The sequence below is a fragment of the Salmo trutta genome, chromosome 35 (genome assembly GCF_901001165.1).
Source record: "Salmo trutta chromosome 35, fSalTru1.1, whole genome shotgun sequence".
Classification (NCBI taxonomy): domain Eukaryota; kingdom Metazoa; phylum Chordata; class Actinopteri; order Salmoniformes; family Salmonidae; genus Salmo; species Salmo trutta.
In genome coordinates, this window is record NC_042991.1 from 13,214,940 (window position 1) to 13,236,571 (window position 21,632).

At 40.8% G+C, this 21,632-nt stretch overlaps 1 protein-coding gene across 3 annotated transcripts in view; it reads right to left on the bottom strand.

Annotated features, from left to right (window-relative positions):
- asb2a.1 (ankyrin repeat and SOCS box containing 2a, tandem duplicate 1) overlaps positions 1–18,637 on the bottom strand; it is a 39,233-nt gene extending 20,596 nt beyond the window's left edge. The window contains exons 1-2 of one of the 3 annotated variants that reach the window (XM_029733378.1): positions 18,427–18,637; positions 12,263–12,565 (exon numbers count right to left, since the gene is read on the bottom strand). In XM_029733378.1, coding sequence (XP_029589238.1) covers positions 12,263–12,558 — 296 coding nt within the window. In that variant the 5' untranslated portion in view covers positions 12,559–12,565; positions 18,427–18,637. Of the gene's footprint in view, positions 1–11,824; positions 12,079–12,262; positions 12,566–18,426 lie in introns of those variants that run through there. The other 2 variants (XM_029733379.1, XM_029733380.1) reach the window with 2 other exon arrangements.
- Positions 18,638–21,632: the final 2,995 nt, after the last annotated feature.

The following is a 21,632-nucleotide window of genomic DNA, read 5'->3' on the forward strand; positions in this document are numbered from 1 at the left end:
ACCATCACACTGCACTGCCCTATCCCATCTCGACAAGAGGAATACCTACAGTTGAAGTCGGAAGTTTACATACACCTTTGCCAAAAACATTTAAACTCAGTTTTCACAATTCCTGACATTTAATCCTTGCAAAAATTCATTGTCTTCCGCCAGTTAGGATCAACACTTTATTTTAAGAATGTGAAATGTCAGAATAATAGTAGGGAGAATTATTTATTCCAGCTTTTATTTCTTTCATCACATTTCCAGTGGGTCAGAAGTTTACATGCACTCAATTAGTATTTGGTAGCATTGCCTTTAAATTGTTTAACTTGGGTCAAACATTTCGGGTAGCCTTCCACAAGCTTCCCACAATAATTGGGGGAATTTTGGCCCATTCCTCCTGACAGAGCTGCTGTAACTGAGTTCGGTTTGTAGGCCTCCTTGCTCGCACACGCTTTTTCAGTTCTGCCCACAAATTTTCTATAATATTGAGGTCAGGGCTTTGTGATGGCCACTCCAATACCTTGACTTTGTTGTCCTTAAGCCATTTTGCCACAACTTTTGAAGTATGCTTGGGGTCATTGTCCATTTGGAATACCCATTTGCGACCAAGCTTTAACTTCCTGACTGATGTCTTGAGATGTTGCTTCAATATATCCAACTAATTTTCCTCCCTCATGAAGCCATCTATTTTGTGAAGTGCACCACTCCTGCAGCAAAGCACCCCCACAACTTGATGCTGCCACCCCCGTGCTTCACGGTTGGGATGGTGTTCTTCAGCTTGCAAGCTTCCCCCTTTTTCTCTAAACAATACGATTGTCATTATGGCCAAACAGTTCTATTTTTGTTTCATCAGACCAGAGGAAATTTCTCCAAAAAGTACAATCTTTGTCCCCATGTGCAGTTGCAAACCGTAGTCTGGCTTTTTTATGGCGGTTTTGGAGCAGTGGCTTCTTCCTTGCTGAGCGGCCTTTCAGGTTATGCCGATATAGGACTTGTTTTACTGTGGATATAGATACTTTTGTACCGGTTTCCTCCAGCATCTTCACAAGGTCCTTTGCTGTTGTTCTGGGATTGATTTGTACTTTTCGCACCAAAGTACCTTCATCTCTAGGAGACAGAACGCGTCTCCTTCCTGAATGGAATGACGGCTGCGTGGTCCCATGGTCTTTATACTTGCATACTATTGTTTGTACAGATGAGCGTGGTACCTTCAGGCGTTTGGAAATTGCTCCCAAGGATGAACCAGACTTGTATAGGGTCTACAATTTTTTTCTGAGGTCTAGATTTTCCCATGATGTCAAGCAAAGAGGCACTGAGTTTGAAGGTAGGCCTTGAAATAAATCCACAGGTACACCTCCAATTGACTCAAATGATGTCAATTAGCCTATCAGACGCTTCTAAAGCCATGACATCATTTTCTGGAATTTTCCAAGTTGTCAACTTAGTGGCACAGTCAATTTAGTGTATTTAAACTTCTGATCCACTGGAATTGTGATGCATTGAATTACAAGTGAAATAATCTGTCTGTAAACAATTGTTGGAAAAAATACTTGTGTCATGCACAAAGTAGATGTCCTAACCGACTTTACAAAACTATAGTTTGTTAACAAGAAATTTGTGGAGTGGTTGAAAAAATAGTTTTAATGACTCCAACCTAAGTGTATGTAAACTTCCGACTTCAACTGTATGTATGAATGCTGTTCATTGACAATAGCTCAGCATTCAACACCGTAGTACCCTCCAAGCTTATCATTAAGCTTGAGGCCCTGGTTCTCAACCCCGCCCTGTGCAACTGGGTCCTGGACTTCCTAATGGGCCGCCTCTAGGTGGTGAGGGTAGGAAACAACATCTCCACTTCGCTGATCGTCAACACTGGGGCCCCACAAGGGTGCGTGCTCAGCCCCTCCTGTTCTCCCAGTTCACCCATGACTGTGTGGCCGTGCACGCCTCACACTCAATCATCAAGTTTGCTGATGACACAATAGTAGTAGGCTTGATTACAAACAATGACGAGACTGCCTACAGGCAGGAGGTGAGGGCTCTCGGAGTATGGTGTCAGGAAAATAACCTCTCACTCAACGTCAACAAAACAAAGGAGATCATCGTGGACTTCAGGAAACAGCAGAGGGAGCACCCCCCTATCCACATCGACGTGACAGCAGTGGAGAAGGTGGAAAGTTTTAAGTTCCTCGGCATACACATCACTGACAAACTGAAATGGTTCACCCACACAGACAGTGTGGTGGAAGAAGGCGCAATAGCGCCTCTTCAACCTCAGGAGGCTGAAGAAATTTGTCTTGTCACCTAAAACCCACAAACTTTTACAGATGCACAGTTGAGAGCAACTTGACGGGCTGTATCACCGCCTGGTACGGAAACTGGACAACAACCACCCGATCCACTACCTGTTCACCCCGCTACAATCCAGAAGGCGAGGTCGGTACAGGTGCATCAAAGCTGGGATCGAGAGCTTCTATCTCAAGGCCATCAGACTGCTAAACAGCCATCACTAGCACAGAGAGGCTACTGCCTACGGACTTGAAATCATTGCCCACTTGAATAAATGCAACACTAGTCGCTTTAATAATGCCACTTTAATAGTGTTTACATATCTAGCATTACTCATCTTATATGTATATACTGTTTTCTATATTATCTATTGCATCTTAGCCTATGCTGCTCTGTCATTGCTCATCCATATATTTATATATTCTTCTTCCATTCCTTTAGTTAGATTTGTGTCTTATATGTATTTGTTGTGGAATTGCTAGATATTTCTTGTTAGATATTGCTGCACTGTCGGAACTAGAAGCACAAGCATTTCCCTACACTCGCAATAACATCTGCTAACCATGTGTATGTGAACAATAACATTTTATTTTATTTGGTTAACATAATGCCCTGAACCAGAGCCAGTGCACCGACTGGTATGTGCGTAGCACACGGACACCCTGGAACAAAGCTACTGACCCACACGATACACCAGACCATCAAACGTCTACAGGTTGTGCGCACACATACCATTTTTGAGATGCAAAAATACCATCGGAGGTTCGCAGACCACGCGGCTTCAGCGAGCATAATCTGCAGCTGGATGCTTCTCCAATATTTGCCCATTTATTCTTAAAAAAATTATTTAAGCTCTGTAAAGGTGTTGGGGATCATGGCTAGACAGGAATTTACAAGTCTTACCATAGATTTTCAAGAAGATTTAAGTAAAAACTGTAACCAGGCCACTCAGGAACGTTCACTGTCTTGGTATGCTTTGAAATATTTGTATTCTGTATATTTTTATGTTAACTAGTAAATAGTAGCCTACAGCAAAGTGTGTTTTAAATTATTTCTAACTTGTTAACAATTTCTGCTAGTTAGTTTTGCTACCATGTGGGTTTTAGCTTGCTTGAGCCTGCTAACGGAGTGGTGTTAATTCACCTGTTTCCATACATGTTTCATTTTAAAACATTTATCTTACAAAGGAGTTGTTTAATCTAACTGCTTAACTATTTATCTGTACATGGAATTGTGTGTGTGTGTGTGTGTATAAATATATACTGCTCAAAAAAATAAAGGGAACACTTAAACAACACATCCCAGATCAGAATGAAAGAAATAATCTTATTAAATACTTTTTTCTTTACATAGTTGAATGTGCTGACAACAAAATCACACAAAAATAATCAATGGAAATCCAATTTATCAACCCATGGAGGTCTGGATTTGGAGTCACACTCAAAATTAAAGTGGAAAACCACACTACAGGCTCATCCAACTTTGATGTAATGTCCTTAAAACAAGTCAAAATGAGGCTCAGTAGTGTGTGTGGCCTTCACGTGCCTGTATGACCTCCCTACAACGCCTGGGCATGCTCCTGATAAGGTGGCGGACGGTCTCCTGAGGGATCTCCTCCCAGACCTGGACTAAAGCATCCGCCAACTCCTGGACAGTCTGTGGTGCAACGTGGTGTTGGTGGATGGAGCGAGACATGATGTCTCAGATGTGCTCAATTGGATTCAGGTCTGGGGAACGGGTGGGCCAGTCCATAGCATCAATGCCTTCATCTTGCAGGAACTGCTGACACACTCCAGCCACATGAGGTCAAGCATTGTCTTGCATTAGGAGGAACCCAGGGCTAACCGCACCAGCATATGGTCTCACAAGGGGTCTGAGGATCTCATCTCGGTACCTAATGGCAGTCAGGCTACCTCTGGCGAGCACATGGAGGGCTGTGCGGCCCCCCAAAGAAATGCCACCCCACACCATGACTGACCCACCGCCAAACCGGTCATGCTGGAGGATGTTGCAGGCAGCAGAACGTTCTCCACGGCGTCTCCAGACTCTGTCACGTCTGTCACGTGCTCAGTGTGAACCGGCTTTCATCTGTGAAGAGCACAGGGCGCCAGTGGCGAATTTGCCAATCTTGGTGTTCTCTGGCAAATGCCAAAAGTCCTGCACGGTGTTGGGCTGTAAGCACAACCCCCACCTGTGGACGTCGGGCCCTCATACCACCCTCATGGAGTCTGTTTCTGACCATTTGAGCAGACACATGCACATTTGTGGCCTGCTGGAGGTCATTTTGCAGGGCTCTGGCAGTGCTTCTCCTGCTCCTCCTTGCACAAAGGCGGAGGTAGCGGTCCTGCTGCTGGGTTGTTGCCCTCCTACGGCCTCCTCCACGTCTCCTGATGTACTGGCCTGTCTCCTGGTAGCGCCTCCATGCTCTGGACACTACGCTGACAGACACAGCAAACCTTCTTGCCACAGCTCGCATTGATGTGCCATCCTGGATGAGCTGCACTACCTGAGCCACTTTTGTGGGTTGTAGACTCCGTCTCATGCTACCACTAGAGTGAAAGCACCGCCAGCATTCAAAAGTGACCAAAACATCAGCCAGGAAGCATAGGAACTGAGAAGTGGTCTGTGGTCCCCACCTGCAGAACCACTCCTTTATTGGGGGTGTCTTGCTAATTGCCTATAATTTCCACCTGTTGCCTATTCCATTTGCACAACAGCATGTGAAATTTATTGTCAATCAGTGTTGCTTCCTAAGTGGACAGTTTGATTTCACAGAAGTGTGATTGACTTGGAGTTACATTGTGTTGTTTAAGTGTTCCCTTTATTTCTTTGAGCAGTGTATATATATTTTTTTAATTAATAATCTTTACAGGAAAATGCCACGGGCACTATCTGATGTGTGGAGACATTTCACTGCAGCTAATGTAGAAGGAAAAGCTGTGTACATTTGCAAATACTGTGCTAAATCATATGTGAAGAATGCAACAAAGATGCAGAATCTTCTGGCCAAGTGCATAAAGTTCACAACAAGCAACCTCTGACAACAGTCCTTCTACTTCTATTCGAGGTGAAAATGATTAATCAGACACCTTATTGATAGCAACAGCTCATAGTCCTCCTGGAACCATATGTTTTTTTGACTCAATGGAGGAATGTAGAGAAATGCTGATAAATGTCTTGCTCAAGCTGTGTATGCAACTGGTTCACCTCTGATGCTCACAGGCAGTGTATATTGGAAAATATTTCTGAGTGTTCTTCGCTCAGCATACACCCCTCCAACCAGACATGCTTTATCTACTCGTTTGCTGGATGCAGAGTTCAACAGAGTTCAAGTGAGGGTCATGTAAATCATAGAGAAAGCTGACTGTATTGCAATCATCTCTGATGGGTGGTCGAGTGTTCGTGGGCAAGGAATAATAAACTACATCATCTCCACCCCTCAACCAGTATTCTACAAGAGCCCAGACACAAGGGACAACAGACACACCGGTCTCTGTATTGCAGATGAGCTGAAGGCAATCATCAATGCAAGAGCTTTGGGATGGAGATGCAATATGGCAGTCGTACTAGCATATCTCATCAGCCACCTGGTGGAAGGAGTTTGTGGATCTGAGGCTCTTTCCCCTGTTGCCTCCATCATCCTCCAAGTCCCACCAACATCAGTCGCTTCAGAGCGCAACTGGTCCTTGTTTGGGAACACGCACGCAACAGGCTGACCAATACAAGGGTTGAAAAATTGGTGGCAATCCGGGCAAATCTGAGGCTATTCTTGTTCAGTGAAATCATCCCATGTGAAGAGTCAACTAATTAAATTAAAGTTCAATTCGTAACTAAATCGTTTTTTAAATTTCTATTGGAAGGATTTAATAATTTGCAATTATGTCTACTTATGACAAGGTAAAGGTTTATGTTTCTGTCTCCAAATGATATGGTAAATATATCCAATGCAAAAAACATCTACATTTAAATGGTACTAATATTAATTCCCATATATTCCCGTCAATTCCCATATATTCCCATTTTGAATCCCACCGTACCTTCTCCACGACGCAATCTGGTTTCCGAGCTGGTCATGCATATCTACCTCAGCCACGCTCAAGTTCCTAAACGATATCATAACCGCCATCGATAAGAGACAGTACTGTGCAGCAGTCTTCATCGACCTGGCCAAGGCTTTCGACTCTGTCAATCACCGCATTCTTATGACTCAATAGCCTTGGCTTCTCAAATGACTGCCTCGCCTGGTTCACCAACTACTTCTCAGATAGAGTTCAGTGTGTCAAATCGGAGGGCCTGTTGTCCGGACCTCTGGCAATCTCTATGGGGGTGCCACAGGGTTCAATTCACGGGCCAATTTTTCTCTGTATATATCAATGATGTTGCTCTTGCTGCTGGTGATTCTCTGATCCATCTGTACGCAGACGACACCATTCTGTATACAGCTGGCCCTTCTTTGGACACTGTGCTAACAAACCTCCAAACGAGCTTCAATGCCATACAACACTTCTTCCGTGGCCTCCAACTGCTCTTAAATGCAAGTAAAACTAAGTGCATGCTCTTCAACCGATTGCTGCCTGCACCCTCCTGCCCGACTAGCATCACTACTCTGGACGGTTCTGACTTAGAATATGTGGACAACTACAAATACCTAGGTGTCTGTTTAGACTGCAAACTCTCCTTCCAGACTCGAATTAAGCATCTCCAATCCAAAATGAAATCTAGAATCGGCTTCCTATTTCGCAAACGAGGCCTCCTTCACTCATGCTGCCAAACATATCCTTGTAAAACTGACTATCCTACCGATCCCTGACTTCGGCAATGTCATTTACAAAATAGCCTCCAACACTCTACTCAGCAAACTGGATGCCATCCGTTTTGTCACCAAAGCCCCATATACTACCCACCACTGCGACCTGTATGCTTTCGTTGGCTGGCCCTCACTACATATTCGTCGCCAAACCCATTGGCTCCAGGTCATCTATAAGTCTATGCTAGGTAAAGCCCCGCCTTATCTCAGCTCAGTGGTCACCAAAGCAACACCCACCCGTAGCGCGCACTCCAGCAGGTATTTTTCACTGGTCATCCCCATCCTTCTCCGCCTTTCCTTCCAGTTCTCTGCTGCCAATGACTGGAACAAATTGCAAAAATCACTGAAGCTGGAGTCATATCTCCCTCTCTAACTTTAAACATCAGCTGTCAGAGCAGCTTACCGATCACTGCACCTGTACACAGCCAATCTGTAAATAGCACACCAAACTACCTCATCCCCATATTGTTACTTATCCTCTTACTCTTTTGCACCCCAGTATCTCTACTAGCACATCATCATCTGCATATCTATCACTCCAGTGTTAATGTTAAATTATAATTATTTCACCTCTATGGCCTATTTATTGCCTTACCTCCATACTCTTCTACATTTGCACACACTACATATATTTTTCTATTGTGTTATTGACTGTACATTTGTTTATGTGTAACTCTGTGTTGTTTTTGTCGCACTGCTTTGCTTTGTCTTGGCTAGGTCGCAGTTGTAAATGAGAACTTGTTCTCAACTGGCCTACCTGGTTAAATAAAGATGAAATCATTTTTTTTTAAAATACATTCCCACGGAAAGTTTTCACGTCTGAATATTCCCCAAGATGTGCAACTCTACTTCAGAATGAGGATTTTATTCTCAAACACCCCCCTTGGCCTTCTCATTACTTAAAGGGCAAAAAGCTTGAATTGGTAAAAACTTTGAGAACCATTACTTTACCAACCATGGGCTTTAGTGATCTAGTCAATTGTTTGCTGACTCATAATGGCTGTCTCCTATTACTTGCAGATTTAACTACAGGTTTGTTGGGTCCATTTCGGTAATGAGAACCTTAATTTCAGTAATGATAGTTAGCTAATTCTCATGAAAATTCTTATTTACAATGACAGCCTAGGAACAGTTGTGCAGTGCTGGTAACTTTAATTATTATTCTTTTTATTGAAGCTTTATTTAGCTAGGCAAGTCAGTTAAGAACAAATTCTTATTTACAATGACGGCCTAGGAACAGTGGGTTACTGCCTTGTTCAGGGGCAGAACAACAGATTTTTACCTTGTCAGCACAGGGATTCGATCTAGCAACCTTTCGGTTAGCGGCCCAATACTCTAACCACTAGGCTACATGCCACCCCCCAAAAATAACTGGGACCACTGCTTACACCTATTGTACAGTTATTTTTTATTTTTTAAATTTAAATGTCAGTTTTCAAAAAATTAAATATGGGATTATCACGACAAAATATGGGTGTTTAGCCCCATTTTAATATACTTAAAGCCACAATCTGGAGTTTGTGTTTCAGCAAATAGCAACCCCACCTCTTAAAGGACGATATCCCCATTTTGACATATGTACCTGTTTTATCACTTACGTATACTGTTGTCTGAACCCAAGACAGCTTTTTGGTCAATATCCCACATATTTAGATACTTTATAGGAAAATCATGTTATGCCATTTTCCCATAAGATCCAATTCAATTTCAAGTTACTTTATGCTTAAGTAATTACAGTACTCATACTTATGCAAAAATAAAATAAGTCAATTGCATTAAGATCAGAGCGTCTGCTAAATAACTAAAATGTAAAAGATTTTAGTATTATACAAGTTATTTGGCATTTACCAAATGACAAAGTTTGATGATGTATTGAGCTACTAAATCTCTAATAGAGCTTGGTACAGTTTTTCAGTGGCAAACTATGCAACACTCATTACTGAAACATTCATTCTCATCTCTGAAACCTGTTTATCATTACCGTAATGCACCAATATTAATTAAATATTAGATGTTAATCTGATATTGTGCCTTTTTGTTCCTTATCCAAATGTCTACATAACAATAACATGCATAAACAAATAATTATGACAAAAAAAACATGATTCAGAAAATTTTATATGTTGCTGTAATGAGATAAATGATGAAATAAATGTTAATTTACTTTTAAATATATTTGTTTTCAGTGTTCTGTTTAACTTGGGCTTTTTCATTAGGTGAACAATATTACAAATATATTAGAAATGGATTTGTTTAACTTTTTGGACTTTTTGCATTGGTAGTTGTGGAAATTGTGGTAAAATGCATAATATCTGATCAATAAACATAACAATAATTATGAAATAGATAAATACAGATCTTAGTCTTAGTGATCTAAAAGGAATTATGGTGGATTATTTTATTGTCAAAATGTTTTTTTGTCAAGTGCAAGTTTCATGAGAATCACCCAAGTACATATAGGTAACTGCCAAAATAATGGAAACACTTGAGTAAATCAGGGATAAACTGGGTATATTGAAAGCAGGTGCTTCCACACAGGTGTGGTTTCTGATTTAATTAAGCAATTAACATCCCATCATGCTTAGGGTCATGTATAAAAATGCTGGTCAGGCCATTATTTTGGCTACCATGGCTATGCCACCGTAGGATGACAATACGCCCATCCAAAGGGCACAAGTGAATGGTTTGATGATCATGAAAAAGATGTAACCCATATGCCATGGCCATCTCATTCAACAGATCTCAACCCAATTCAAATCAATATTGACAAAGCGAAAACAGGTTTTTAGAAATATTTACATAAGTATTCAGACCCTTTGCTATGAGACTCAAAATTGACCTCAGGTGCATCCTGTTTCTATTGACCATCCTTGAGATGTTTCTACAACTTGATTAGAGTCCACCTGTGGTAAATTAAATTGATTGGACATGATTTAGAAAGGCACACACCTGTCTATATAAGGTCCCACAGTTGACAGTGCATCTCAGAGCAAAAACCAAACCATTAGGTCGAAGGAATTGTCCGTAGAACTCCGAGACAGGATTGTGTTGAGGCACAGATCTAGGGAAGGGTACCAAAGCATTTCTGCAGCATTGAAGGTCCCCAAGAACACAGTGGCCTCCATCATTCTTAAATGGAAGAGGTTTGGAACTACCAAGACTCTTCCTAGAGCTGGCCATCTGGCCAAACTGAGCAATTGATGGTCAGTCTGACAGATCTCTTGAGTTCCTCTGTGGAGATGGGAACATGCTAACATAATTGCAAAAGGGTTTTCTAATGATCAATTAGCTTTTTAAAATGATAAACTTGGATTTGCTAACACAACGTGCCATTGGAACACAGGAGTGATGGTTGCTGACAATCAGCCTCAGTACGCCTATGTGGATATTCCATAAAACAATCACCATTTTCCAGCTACAATAGTTATTTACAACATTAACAACGTCTACACTGTATTTATGTTATTTTAATGGGCAAAAAAATTTGCTTTTCTTTCAAAAACAAGGACATTTCTAAGTGACCCTAAACTTTTGAATGGTAGTGTATGTATGGGGAGCAGTCTGGACAGAGGAAGGGGTAGTCATTCAAAAATCATGTTAACCCCTATTATTTCACAGAGTGAAACCTTCTAACTTATCATGTGATTTGTTAAGCCAAATTTGACTCCTAAACTAATTTAGGCTTGCCAAAAACAAAGCGGGTGAATACTTGTACAACTACACTGAACAAAAAATATTAATGCATCATGCAACGATTTCAAAGATTTTCCTGAGTTACAGTTCATATAAGGAAATCAGTCAATTGAAAATAATGTTATTAGGTCCTAATCACAACTGATCAGGGGTGCAGCCATGGGGGAGGGCATAGGCCCACCCACTTGGCAGCCAGGCCCACCCAGCCAGGCCCTGGTGGACATTCCTGCAATCAGCATGCCAATTGCACGCTCCCTCAGCTTGAGACATCTGTGGCATTGTGTTGTGTGACAAAACTGCACAGTTTAGAGTCACCTTTTATTGTCACCAGCACAAGCTGCACCTGTGTAATGATCATGCTGTTTAATCAACTTCTTGATATGCCACACCTGTCAGGTGGATGGATTATTTTGGCAAAGGAGAAATGCTCACTAGCAGGGATATAACAAATTTGGGCACAACATTTGAGAGAATTAAGCTTTAGGTGCATATTAAACATTTCTGGGATTTTTTATTTCATGTTATTACATGTTGTGTTCATGTTTTTGTTCAGTGTATATAAAAATTATTTGACATTAGAGTATTGGGTAGATCAATGACCCAAAAAGAAATCACAATTAAATCCATTTCAACCTACTTTGTAACAAAATTTGCAAAAATCCAAGAGGGGTGAATACTTAGTAATACTGCTGCAAACGTGTACTTTAAATTAACTAAACTAATATGGAGGGATCCTAAACTCAATAGATAATGTGTGTTTCTTCAAAAGTTAATTGTTTGATTCCTTAATCAATTCTCATTGCTCTTATTACATCTAAAATACGTGTCCACTATCACAATTTTAGTTCATATCTCCCTTCAAGTGTTCCTCTAAATGCTTTTCTAATGTTTAGACTTTAGACATGTGCATAGTATGTTAATATCCAACATGTACAGTTGGAGGGCACAATTATTATACTTTTTTTTACAATTTCCCTAGATGCTAGAACGCCAATTTGCACACACAATACAGAAATTGTCCTGCCAATACTGTAACGTGACATAGCTTACTTTTTAGAGCCTGCAACAGTACGTCCAACTCTACACCAAGACTTGTTTTCGTTAGTGTTGCTATTTCCCTCCATGGTGGCATATGAACTTCAGACTGCTACTTGGATCTATTCCTAAATGCCCGTTGGGTAAGAATCCAGTGCCATGAGATGCGACATGTGTTTCGCACGTGGCCCAACGGGAAGCGATGAGGACAGCATGTTAACGAGGTGTCGAATGTCAACAACCGATACTCGGGGCCTCTTGGTTTGCCGGCTAGCAGAATTAGTCACCCGTGCATGCATCTGCAAATAACATGTAATTATGTCAATAAATTTGAATTGCATGTAACTGTCTGTAGCCTACAACTTAATGTAAAGGGTGTCCCAATGACCAAGTGGATAAGTGGATAATGTGGATAATGAAAAACAATGAAGGATCTTTTCAGCTGGTACATACACGTCAGTTGGTTTGGCAGTAGGCGGCCTATGGCTTGGTTCCTGCCTTGGTGGATTTGGTGGGTTCAGCCTGGTTGGGGGTGGATTTGCCCTAATCTGGACTGTTCTTCTTCCTAGAGCTGTGGGGGTGTTGCTGGCTTCACCCGGTGGAGTGGCATCGTGGGTCTCACTGAGGCTGCGTTCGATAGCCAGCTGCATCAGCTCATCATCTGACAGGTTGTTGTAGAGACTGTAGTCATCAAACCCCAGCGTGGGGCCCGCTGTGGAGCCAGGCATGGCCATGCTGGCAACTGCCATGTTGGATCTCGAGAGAAAAAGAGGGCATGCAATTACATATTATGCATTATTTCCACCAAGTTGGATCTTGCGAGACCCATTCCTAAGCACAGCAAGCCAAAATATTATTTTACCCAAATTACAAAATGACATATTGGTTTTACTTGTGTAGTTTAATTATGTTAATTTAAGATGACTTGGACATGAAGTGTGAAAATGCTAATATCAGGGATATTGCAAAAAAACTTGGCCAGGTAAATAAAACTAAAGCATGGATTGCTGTCTAACCTATCCATACTGCTTACAGGGTAGGGATATCAATATATCATTTTGTCCTGGGTTCAGTGGCAATTTTAGCATGAAAATATTGGTGGGGCAAACAAAAAAAAACACAAAACAATACATTAATTGCACTATAACGGTGACAAACTGCCCACAAACTGTTAAGGTCTACATAAAGCAGTCCCAACACCTTACCACTGCTACACCTGGCTTTCAGCGGAGCCTTGTCTGGCAGCGAAACAGTTCATTCAGCCTCATTTACTGCCTTTTAAAAAAACATAGCTGCTATGGCTGATTTGCTTGAACAAATGTGGTTTCTACTGACAATTGAGATGTACAAACTATGGCATATGGGGATGACAAGCAGATAAGAGGCAATCCATAATTTAGATTAAGACATTAATGAGCGAGCGACAACAGACGTAGTCAATAACTATTTGTTCAGCACTTTTGAAATATACAGCGACAGAATTCAGAACATGGGCCGTTCTTACAGTGTACTACTATCACTAGCACCGTCAAAGTTATAACAAAAAGTTTGCAAACAAGCACACACCGGCAACGAACGATGTGTTTACAATACCGCATTGGTGAAAATAGACCACATTATTAGGGTGAGGCACATGGGCTACTAACAGCTTATTACACAACATACACTTAGTAGAGTATTACTTTCTTAGCTATAGTATAGATATCTCTCTGGCATCCTACATAATTTATGAAGCAACATAAGACATTTTTGGACTCAAGTTGCGAACAGGAAAGTGGCGCGGCTGTCCTTCGTGGGTAAATTTTGTCCTCAAAGAGAAAGATGCCGGATTTACAATTCCGAGTTGAATGACCGTTCAAAACGTATTATCCCCGACTTCCCAGTTGCAATACTTGCAGTTAGCCACTGTCACCGATTCCTTACAAACCACTCATTGGTGAATTTGCGATCTCCAAATTGTTGTGTAATGTTTATGTCCAATGGCCGATGAGCATTGATACGTTTTATCTATATTTTCTCTTCATTATTTCTCTTCATATGACAAGGACTAAAAAGGATTTGCCAGTAGACTTGATTCATGATGATGACTGCTAGCTAAGATTGTGAAAGTAAGATGTTGACATGATCAGTCAAAGCTACTGTACATATAACGTGATTTGACGTCATTTCTGTGGCCAAATGACCTTGAGCCTTCTTGGAAGGGCACTTCTAATGTAACTCTATGGCAGCACCCAAAGGGCTCACATTCTTGATGTCTACCCTTACTAAAGGCAGGTGACAGTGTCCCCATGAGTGACAGAACACTGAGCCAATTACGGTGCAATGCTGAGCCAATTGCGGTGCAATGCTCCTGTTTTCTGCTGGCCTGCCCCATCACCACAGAAAGCACCTAGCTAGGCTGAAACACCTGCATTTTGGAGCTGTCTGTTTGTATGCGGCTTTATTAACTCAATAATATATATTATTTTTTTTACATTGTTTTCAAACTGATATGTGACACGTATTAATGCCAAAATAACATGCAAAAGAGGCAAGCCCCCCCCCCAAAAAAGTAAAATATATACACTTTTTTTTCTTCTTTGAGCCCCACCTGCCCTGAATGACGGGTCGCCACTGCCTGGGTTGGCCACATTTTACATGGTGTGCATCCCAATATCTCCTTTCTCCTGAAATGCACTTTCACTACTTCCCACAAATCTAAAAGCATTGGATTGATGGAGGCATTGGCTAGAGGGAGTTTCCACCAGATTTCTTTACGCTAGTCATTTCCTTTCAAATCAGTGCTGGGGAAGTGAACAAGTGCACACTTGAGGAATGACAAATAATTGGGACGTAGCCAGAGATTATGGGATTGATTCAATTGATACTGCAATGCAGTATTTATGCAGCAGCCCCATGGTCATCAAATTATAGAATGGTTTTGAATACTGTAAAAACCTACTACTACCAGGTAGACTCCCCTCACAGGGAGAAGCCGTTTTAAGAATTAGTCGTATATGTGTGCCGGAAGTAAAGTCACTGCATGAACATTGCAATGGCAGGTATTAATCTACTCCAGACTAAGGAGAGTTCTAGACTAGCATCAGTAAGCATACACCTTGATTGCGCTGCTGTAATTAGAGTACATCAAAACAGATGTTTACCCCTTTAGAAAACATTCACTGCTGTATAAAGAGAAAACACAACCGTTTAACCTTAAGACATAAAACTTAGACTTAAAGTTCTGAACATTTTGGGGACGAAATGAAACTCAATGTTTATTGGCCCTGTTGCTTAAGGTGTTTAGTAGGAAAAGCTGCACAGCAATGTTATTGGCAGGATGAGGCTGTTTAATTAATGACTGATTGAGCACCTGCAGCATAGACTGCACTTTGCTTGTGACACAAGGCTTTTGACCCCAACACAATTCTATGAGTTTCTGTACAATACTGTACAGTGCCTTCAGAAAGTATTTAGACCCCTTGACCTTTTCCACATTTTGTTACGTTATAGACTTATTCTAAAATTGATAAAATATTTTTTTTTGCCTCAACACACAATACCATATAATGACAATGCAAAAACTGTTCAGAAATTTTAGCAAATGTATATAAACAAAATAACTGATATCACATGTACATAAGTATTCAGACCCTTTCCTCAGTACTTTGTTGAAGCACCTTTGGCAGCGATTAGAGTGTCGAGTCTTCTTGGGTATGACGCTACAAGCTTGGCACACCTGTATTTGGGGAGTTTCTCCCATTCTTCTCTGCAGATCCTATCAAGCTCTGTCCGGTTGGTTGGGGAGTGACGCTGCACAGCTATTTTCAGGTCTCTCCAGAGATGTTCGATTGGGTTCAAGTCCTGGCTCTGGCTGGGTCACTCAAGGACATTCAGAGACTTTTCCCGAAGCCACTCCTGCGCTGTCTTGGCATTCAGGCCAAAGAGTTCAATCTTGGTTTTGTCAGACCAGATAACCTTGTTTCTTATGGTCTGAGAGTCCTTTTAGGTGCCTTTTGGCAAACACCAAGCGGGCGGTCATGTGCCTTTTACTGAGGAGTTGCTTCCGTCTGGCCACTCGACCATAAAGGCCTGATTGGTGGAGTGCTAGAGAGATGGTTGTCCTTCTGGAAGGTTCTCCCATCTCCACAGAGTAACTCTAGAGCTCTGTCAGAGTGACCATCGGTATCTTGTTCACCTCCCTAACCAAGGCCCTTCTCCCCGATTGCTGAGACTGGCCGAGTGGCCAGCTTTAGGAAGAGTCTTGGTAGTACCAAACTTCTCCCATTTAAGAATGATGGAGGCCACTGTGTTCTTGGGGACCTTCAATGCTGCAAAACATTTTTGTACCCTTCCCCAGATCTGTGCCTCGACACAATCGTGTCTCGGAGCTCTAAGGACAATTCCTTTGACCTCATGGCTTGGTTTTTGCTCTGACATGCATTGTCAACTGTGGGACCTTATAAAGAAAAGGTGAATGAATGCCTTTCCAAATCATGTCCAATCAATTTACTTTATCACAGGTTGACTCCAATCAAGTTGTAGAAACATCTCAAGGATGATCAATGGAAACAAGATGCACCTGAACTCAATTAGCAAAGGGTCTGAATACTTACGTAAATATGGTATCTGTTTTAAAAAAAAAAAAATTGACATTTTACAAACATTTCTAAAAACCTGTTTTTGCTTTGTCTTTATGGGGTATTGTGTGTAGATTGGTGAGGAAACATTTGTATGATCCATTTTAGAATAAGGTTGTAATGTAACAAAGTGTGGAAAATGGAAAGAGTCTGAATACTTTCTGAAAATGCTGTAGAATCATCATTTTAAACCTTTACAGTCCTTTGCAAATATTGTATGCTCCCCAAAAAATGGGAAATATGTTTTTACACTTTTACTATTGCTCAGAAAAAGAGATTGATATTACTTATTAAAAAAAAATTCTCAAAATGTAGGGGTAAAAATTGACACCTCTAAAGATTCAAAAGCTTAGTATTTGGTCCCATATTCCTAGCACACAATGACTACTATACATTAAGCTTGTGACTCTACGAACTTGTTGGATGCATTTGCAGTTCGTTTTAGTTGTTTCAGATTATTTTGTGCCCAATACTAATGAATGATAAATAACATATTGTATCACTCTGGAGTCACTTTTATTATAAATAAGAATATGTATATAAACACTTCTCCATTAATGTAATCCTGAATGAATTGTGAATAATAATGAGTAAGAAAGTTACAAAGGGTCAAAGACATGCTAACTTCTCACCATTGCCAATAACAGGGGAGGTTAGCATGTCTTGGGGGAATGATCTTTGACCCTCTTTCTTTCTCACTCAATTCACGATTCAGTCGGGATTATCCGTAATCATGGTAGCATTCAGATTAATGTAAAAGTGTTTAGAAACATATTATATTCTTATTTATAATAAAAGTGACTCCAGGATACTATAATACATTATTTACCATTCATTTCTATTGGGCACAAAATAATCTGAAACAACTAAAACGAACTGCAAATGCATCCAACAAGTTTGTAGAGTCACAAGCTTGAGATAGTCATTGCGTGCTAGGAATATGGGACCAAATACTAAACTTTTACTACCATATTCACAAGACTCTTTAGGGGTGTGAATCATTTTTAACCCTACATTTTAGGGAAAAATATATGATTTGTTTAACAATCTCTTTCTCTGAGCAAGTGAATAAAATAATATAAGTTCCCCATTTTTTTGAGCATATAATATACTGTAGCTCAGTATTTGAAGTATTTATACAGTCATTATTGCTCATCTTTATCAAGGATGTCAGTCATTTCAGACACCACTATTTCTCAAGTAAGGAATTAGGACAAGCACACGACTCAGCATTTGAAGTGAAAAATACTTTGAAAAAAAGAAAAGAAATACTCTGTTCTATAAATTGTTCTGTCACGTACTGTTCATTCATTAATTAATCCATTCATTCAAATAATCAGGCATAGTCTTCAACACACCTTATTGCCAAAAAAGTTGCCCTACATACTTACGAGTGCCCAGTTGAAGGGCAGCATATCATTTGCTCCATATAAGACGTGTTTTGCAAGTCATAAGACAGCTACAGTATCCCATTAGCCCATTCGCAAATATCGCCCTGTATGCAGTGTAGATACAGTTTTATAAATAGACCTGGAAACCAAAATCCCATGGGTCTATTGCACAGGACAGTTTTAGGCTCTCAAGTGCATATGTATTAATGTACTCACTGCTGAACAGTGGCTGGCAGGCAGAAACTGCAAGCGCAAAGTAAAGGAACATATGTACAAGTGGGCTTGTCAATTAAGGCAAACTCCCTTTGAACACATCAATAGATTTGAAGATGAAGAAAATTGAAGGTTGTATTTAGGTTGACTAATGCTGGGATTATGTTAGGATTGGACAATGAAATGAGGGATATGCTCCCCTTGCAAAAGTGTTAAAATCTTAAATTCTAATAATTTAAGGATTTCTGAAATAACTAATGGAGTGTACTACTTCTAATAATAATTCTAAAATGCTCATTCCTATCAGGTCCATGTAGAAAAAATGTAAATAACTAACAAAAAAATAAGTGCACCAACGTTGTCAAATAACAATTTAATAGAAAATATGTCTTACCTTTCTCCCAAACTTTTACTGTTTTCCTAAAGTGTCCAAGTTTTCCTCTTTGGTTAGTCTCCCCTACTAAGACTTCTCCACTTCTCTGTCAGTGAAGGTTTCTGAAACTGGGCTTCTGATCGAGCAGTCTGGGGTATTTCTTGAGGCATATGATAGGGTGGGGGGGTCAACTTTTCATCTACCTCCTTCATAGCTCAGAATGCCCCTGAGGGGGAGCTGGCCCAGATTTTTTGAAGAGGGACGGATAGTACTGAACAACAAAACAAATAGCTGGAAGTCTTGGCGTAATAAATTAAACACGTTTATTTGTCACGTGCACAGGACTGAGTGTGAGTGTAAATGGTACAGTGAAATCCTTACACACAAAAAATAGCAAGGTTGAGGAGGAGCTAGCAAAACGGCCCCCATCCCATCTTATCTAATAATAATGTGGTGAGTATCTTCATCAGGTAATGTGACTCATCTAATTCGTACATATTACAATTGAGTGATATTGTCTGTGTTCAATGTAAACCAACTGGTGTGAGTAGTCCCAAGTACAATGTTTGGGATTGTAGTCCTCCTGTTCTAGGTCAATCACCTGCTGTGTCTGGGTCAGGTTTTGTTGTGGCGAGTTGGTGTGACTTGTTCCTTTTGTTGAGTAGTCTGGTATTGTCTTGTGTTACAACAACTGCAATGCAAAGAGGTGTTAAAATTCATTGCGGATGCCTGTTCCTTATTTTTAGACAACAAAAAAAAGGATCACGTTTATTGACAAGGTAACCTTCCCGTTGTGTTGGCAGGCCAATCTGCATCATGTGTTAGTTTAAATTCTGAACCTTGTACACTTGTATTCTCGTATGAGGGAAAGGTCACAGATACCCCACAGGCTGGATTCCAGAATACCAGCCACTAGAGTTACAGTTGTATCATCAGTAAGTCTTTTAATACCCTGTTGAGTGTAGAGCTTGGGGGTTAGTTTAGCACTAACCTCAGTACTATGGTTAGGGGTTAGTAAAGTACTTGCTTAATTATTTGTTGTGGTGCAGAACAATAAGTTAAAGGCTGTTGCAGAAAGCCTGGCATTGACAGAAAACACAATTTATATACATTTTTTCATTTAGCAGACACTCTTATCCAGAGCGACTTACAGGAGCAATTAGAGTTAAGTGCCCTACTCAAGGGCACATTGACAGATTTTTCATCTAGTCAACTCTGGGATTCAAACCAGTGTCCTTTCGGTTACTAGCCCAACACTCTTAACCAGTAGGCTGGCTACCTGTTGCCCAGTTTTGCCTACAGTATCAAAGTGGAAATATAAGTGTGAAAATTACATTGGTTTCCTTACCCTGTAAGCAGTCTATGGACAAGGTATGACAGCAATCCATGCTTTGGCTGAGGTTCCTTCACCTAATGTTTTAGTATTTGTGGCACAAATCCCATTCAAGTCATGGCACCATTATTAGCATTTTTCACACCTCATGTTCAAATCCTCAGTGACTTTTTTGACCTCCAAAATCTGTTTTTAGATACTTTTCTGATGCTATGGGCATAATGCGCTGAAAATGCTAATATCGGTACGTAGTGGCACTCGAGGCGTTGGAGGCAGCATTTCGGTGGTCGTCTTTTCCCTCCAGGAGCAGGCCAAGACTAAAGTTGAAAACAAAATGTTGAATTGTTTAAAAAGTAGCTTGTTAGTCAATCAGGCCCAGGTGTAGCAGACCTAGGCCAACTCCTGTCTCCTTTACTAAACCACTACTAATATCCAACTTCGGCTTGAAGAATGTCTGTTCTTTACTATAAATATTTAGCTAGGTAGCTGTCCATTGCTAGCTGGTTGGATGGGAATCTAGGCAGGTTGGAACTGCATAGCTAGCTAGCTAGTATTAAAGATCACCAAACAAGGCAAACAGTATTATGCAGACTAGATTAAGCTAGCTTGCAACCTTCACTAGATGGGTTATGAAACAAATGCCTTATTGGAAAATAGTTAGCTAGCTTGCTGCCTTTGGGTTGCTAGAAAGTTGTCACAATCAAAGTGCTCAACAGCTACCTAGCTAGCTCAGCCGCTTTAAGGGGCAATCAGCAGTTGCTACATGAATTGTTGTTAATGATATGTACCCATTGATTCTTGAAGAATATCACTTATAAATGCCTTATGAGCTTAGTTCATCAGTCGTACCCCATCAGAACCCAAAAATATAAACTTGTTTTACTCCAATGTTTGTAGCCACTGGAATTTTTGCCCATTCTTCAAGGCAAAACTGCTCCAGCTCCTTCAAGTTGGATGGGATCCGCAGGTGTACAGCAATCTTTAAGACATACCACAGACTCTCAATTGGATTGAGGTCTGGGCTTTGACTAGGCCATTCCATGAAATGTTTCCCCTTAAACCACTTGAGTGTTTGTTTAGCAGTATGCTTAGGGTCATTGTCCTGCTGGAAGGTGAATCTCCATCCCAGTCTCAAATCTTTGGAAGACTGAAACAGGTTTCCCTCAAGAATTTCTCTGTATTTAGCACCATCCATCATTCCTTCAATTCTGAGTCCCTGCCGATGAAAAACATCTCCACATCATGATGCTGCCACCACCATGCTTCAGTGTGGGGATGGTACTCTCGGGGTGATAAGAGGTGTTGGGTTTGCGCCAGACATAGCGTTTTCCTTGATGGCCAAAAATCTACATTTAAGTTTCATCTGACCAGAGTACCTTTTTCCATATCATTTTTTCTTTAAGCAATGGCTTTTTTCTGGCCACTCTTCCGTAAAGCCCAGCCCTGTGGAGTGTACGGCTTAAAGTGGTCCTATGGACAGATACTCCAATCTCCACTGTGGAGCTTTGCTGCTCCTTCAGGGTTATCTTTGGTCTCCTTGTTTCCTCTCTGATTAATGCCCTCCTTGACTGGTCCATGAGTTTTGGTGGGCGGCCCTCACTTGGCAGGTTTGTTGTGGTGCTATGTTCTTTCCATTTTTTAATAATCGATTTAATGGTGCTCCTTGGGATGTTCAAAGTTTTGGTAATTTTTTGTAACCCAACCCTGATCTGTACTTCTCATGTGACAGATCATGTGACACTTAGATTGCACACAGGTAGACTTCATTTAACTAATTATGCCTTCTGAAGGTAAATGGTTGCACCAGATCTTATTTAGGGGCTTCATAGCAAAAGGGGTGAATACATATGCACGGACCACTTCTCCATTTTTAATGTTTTAGAATTTATTGAAA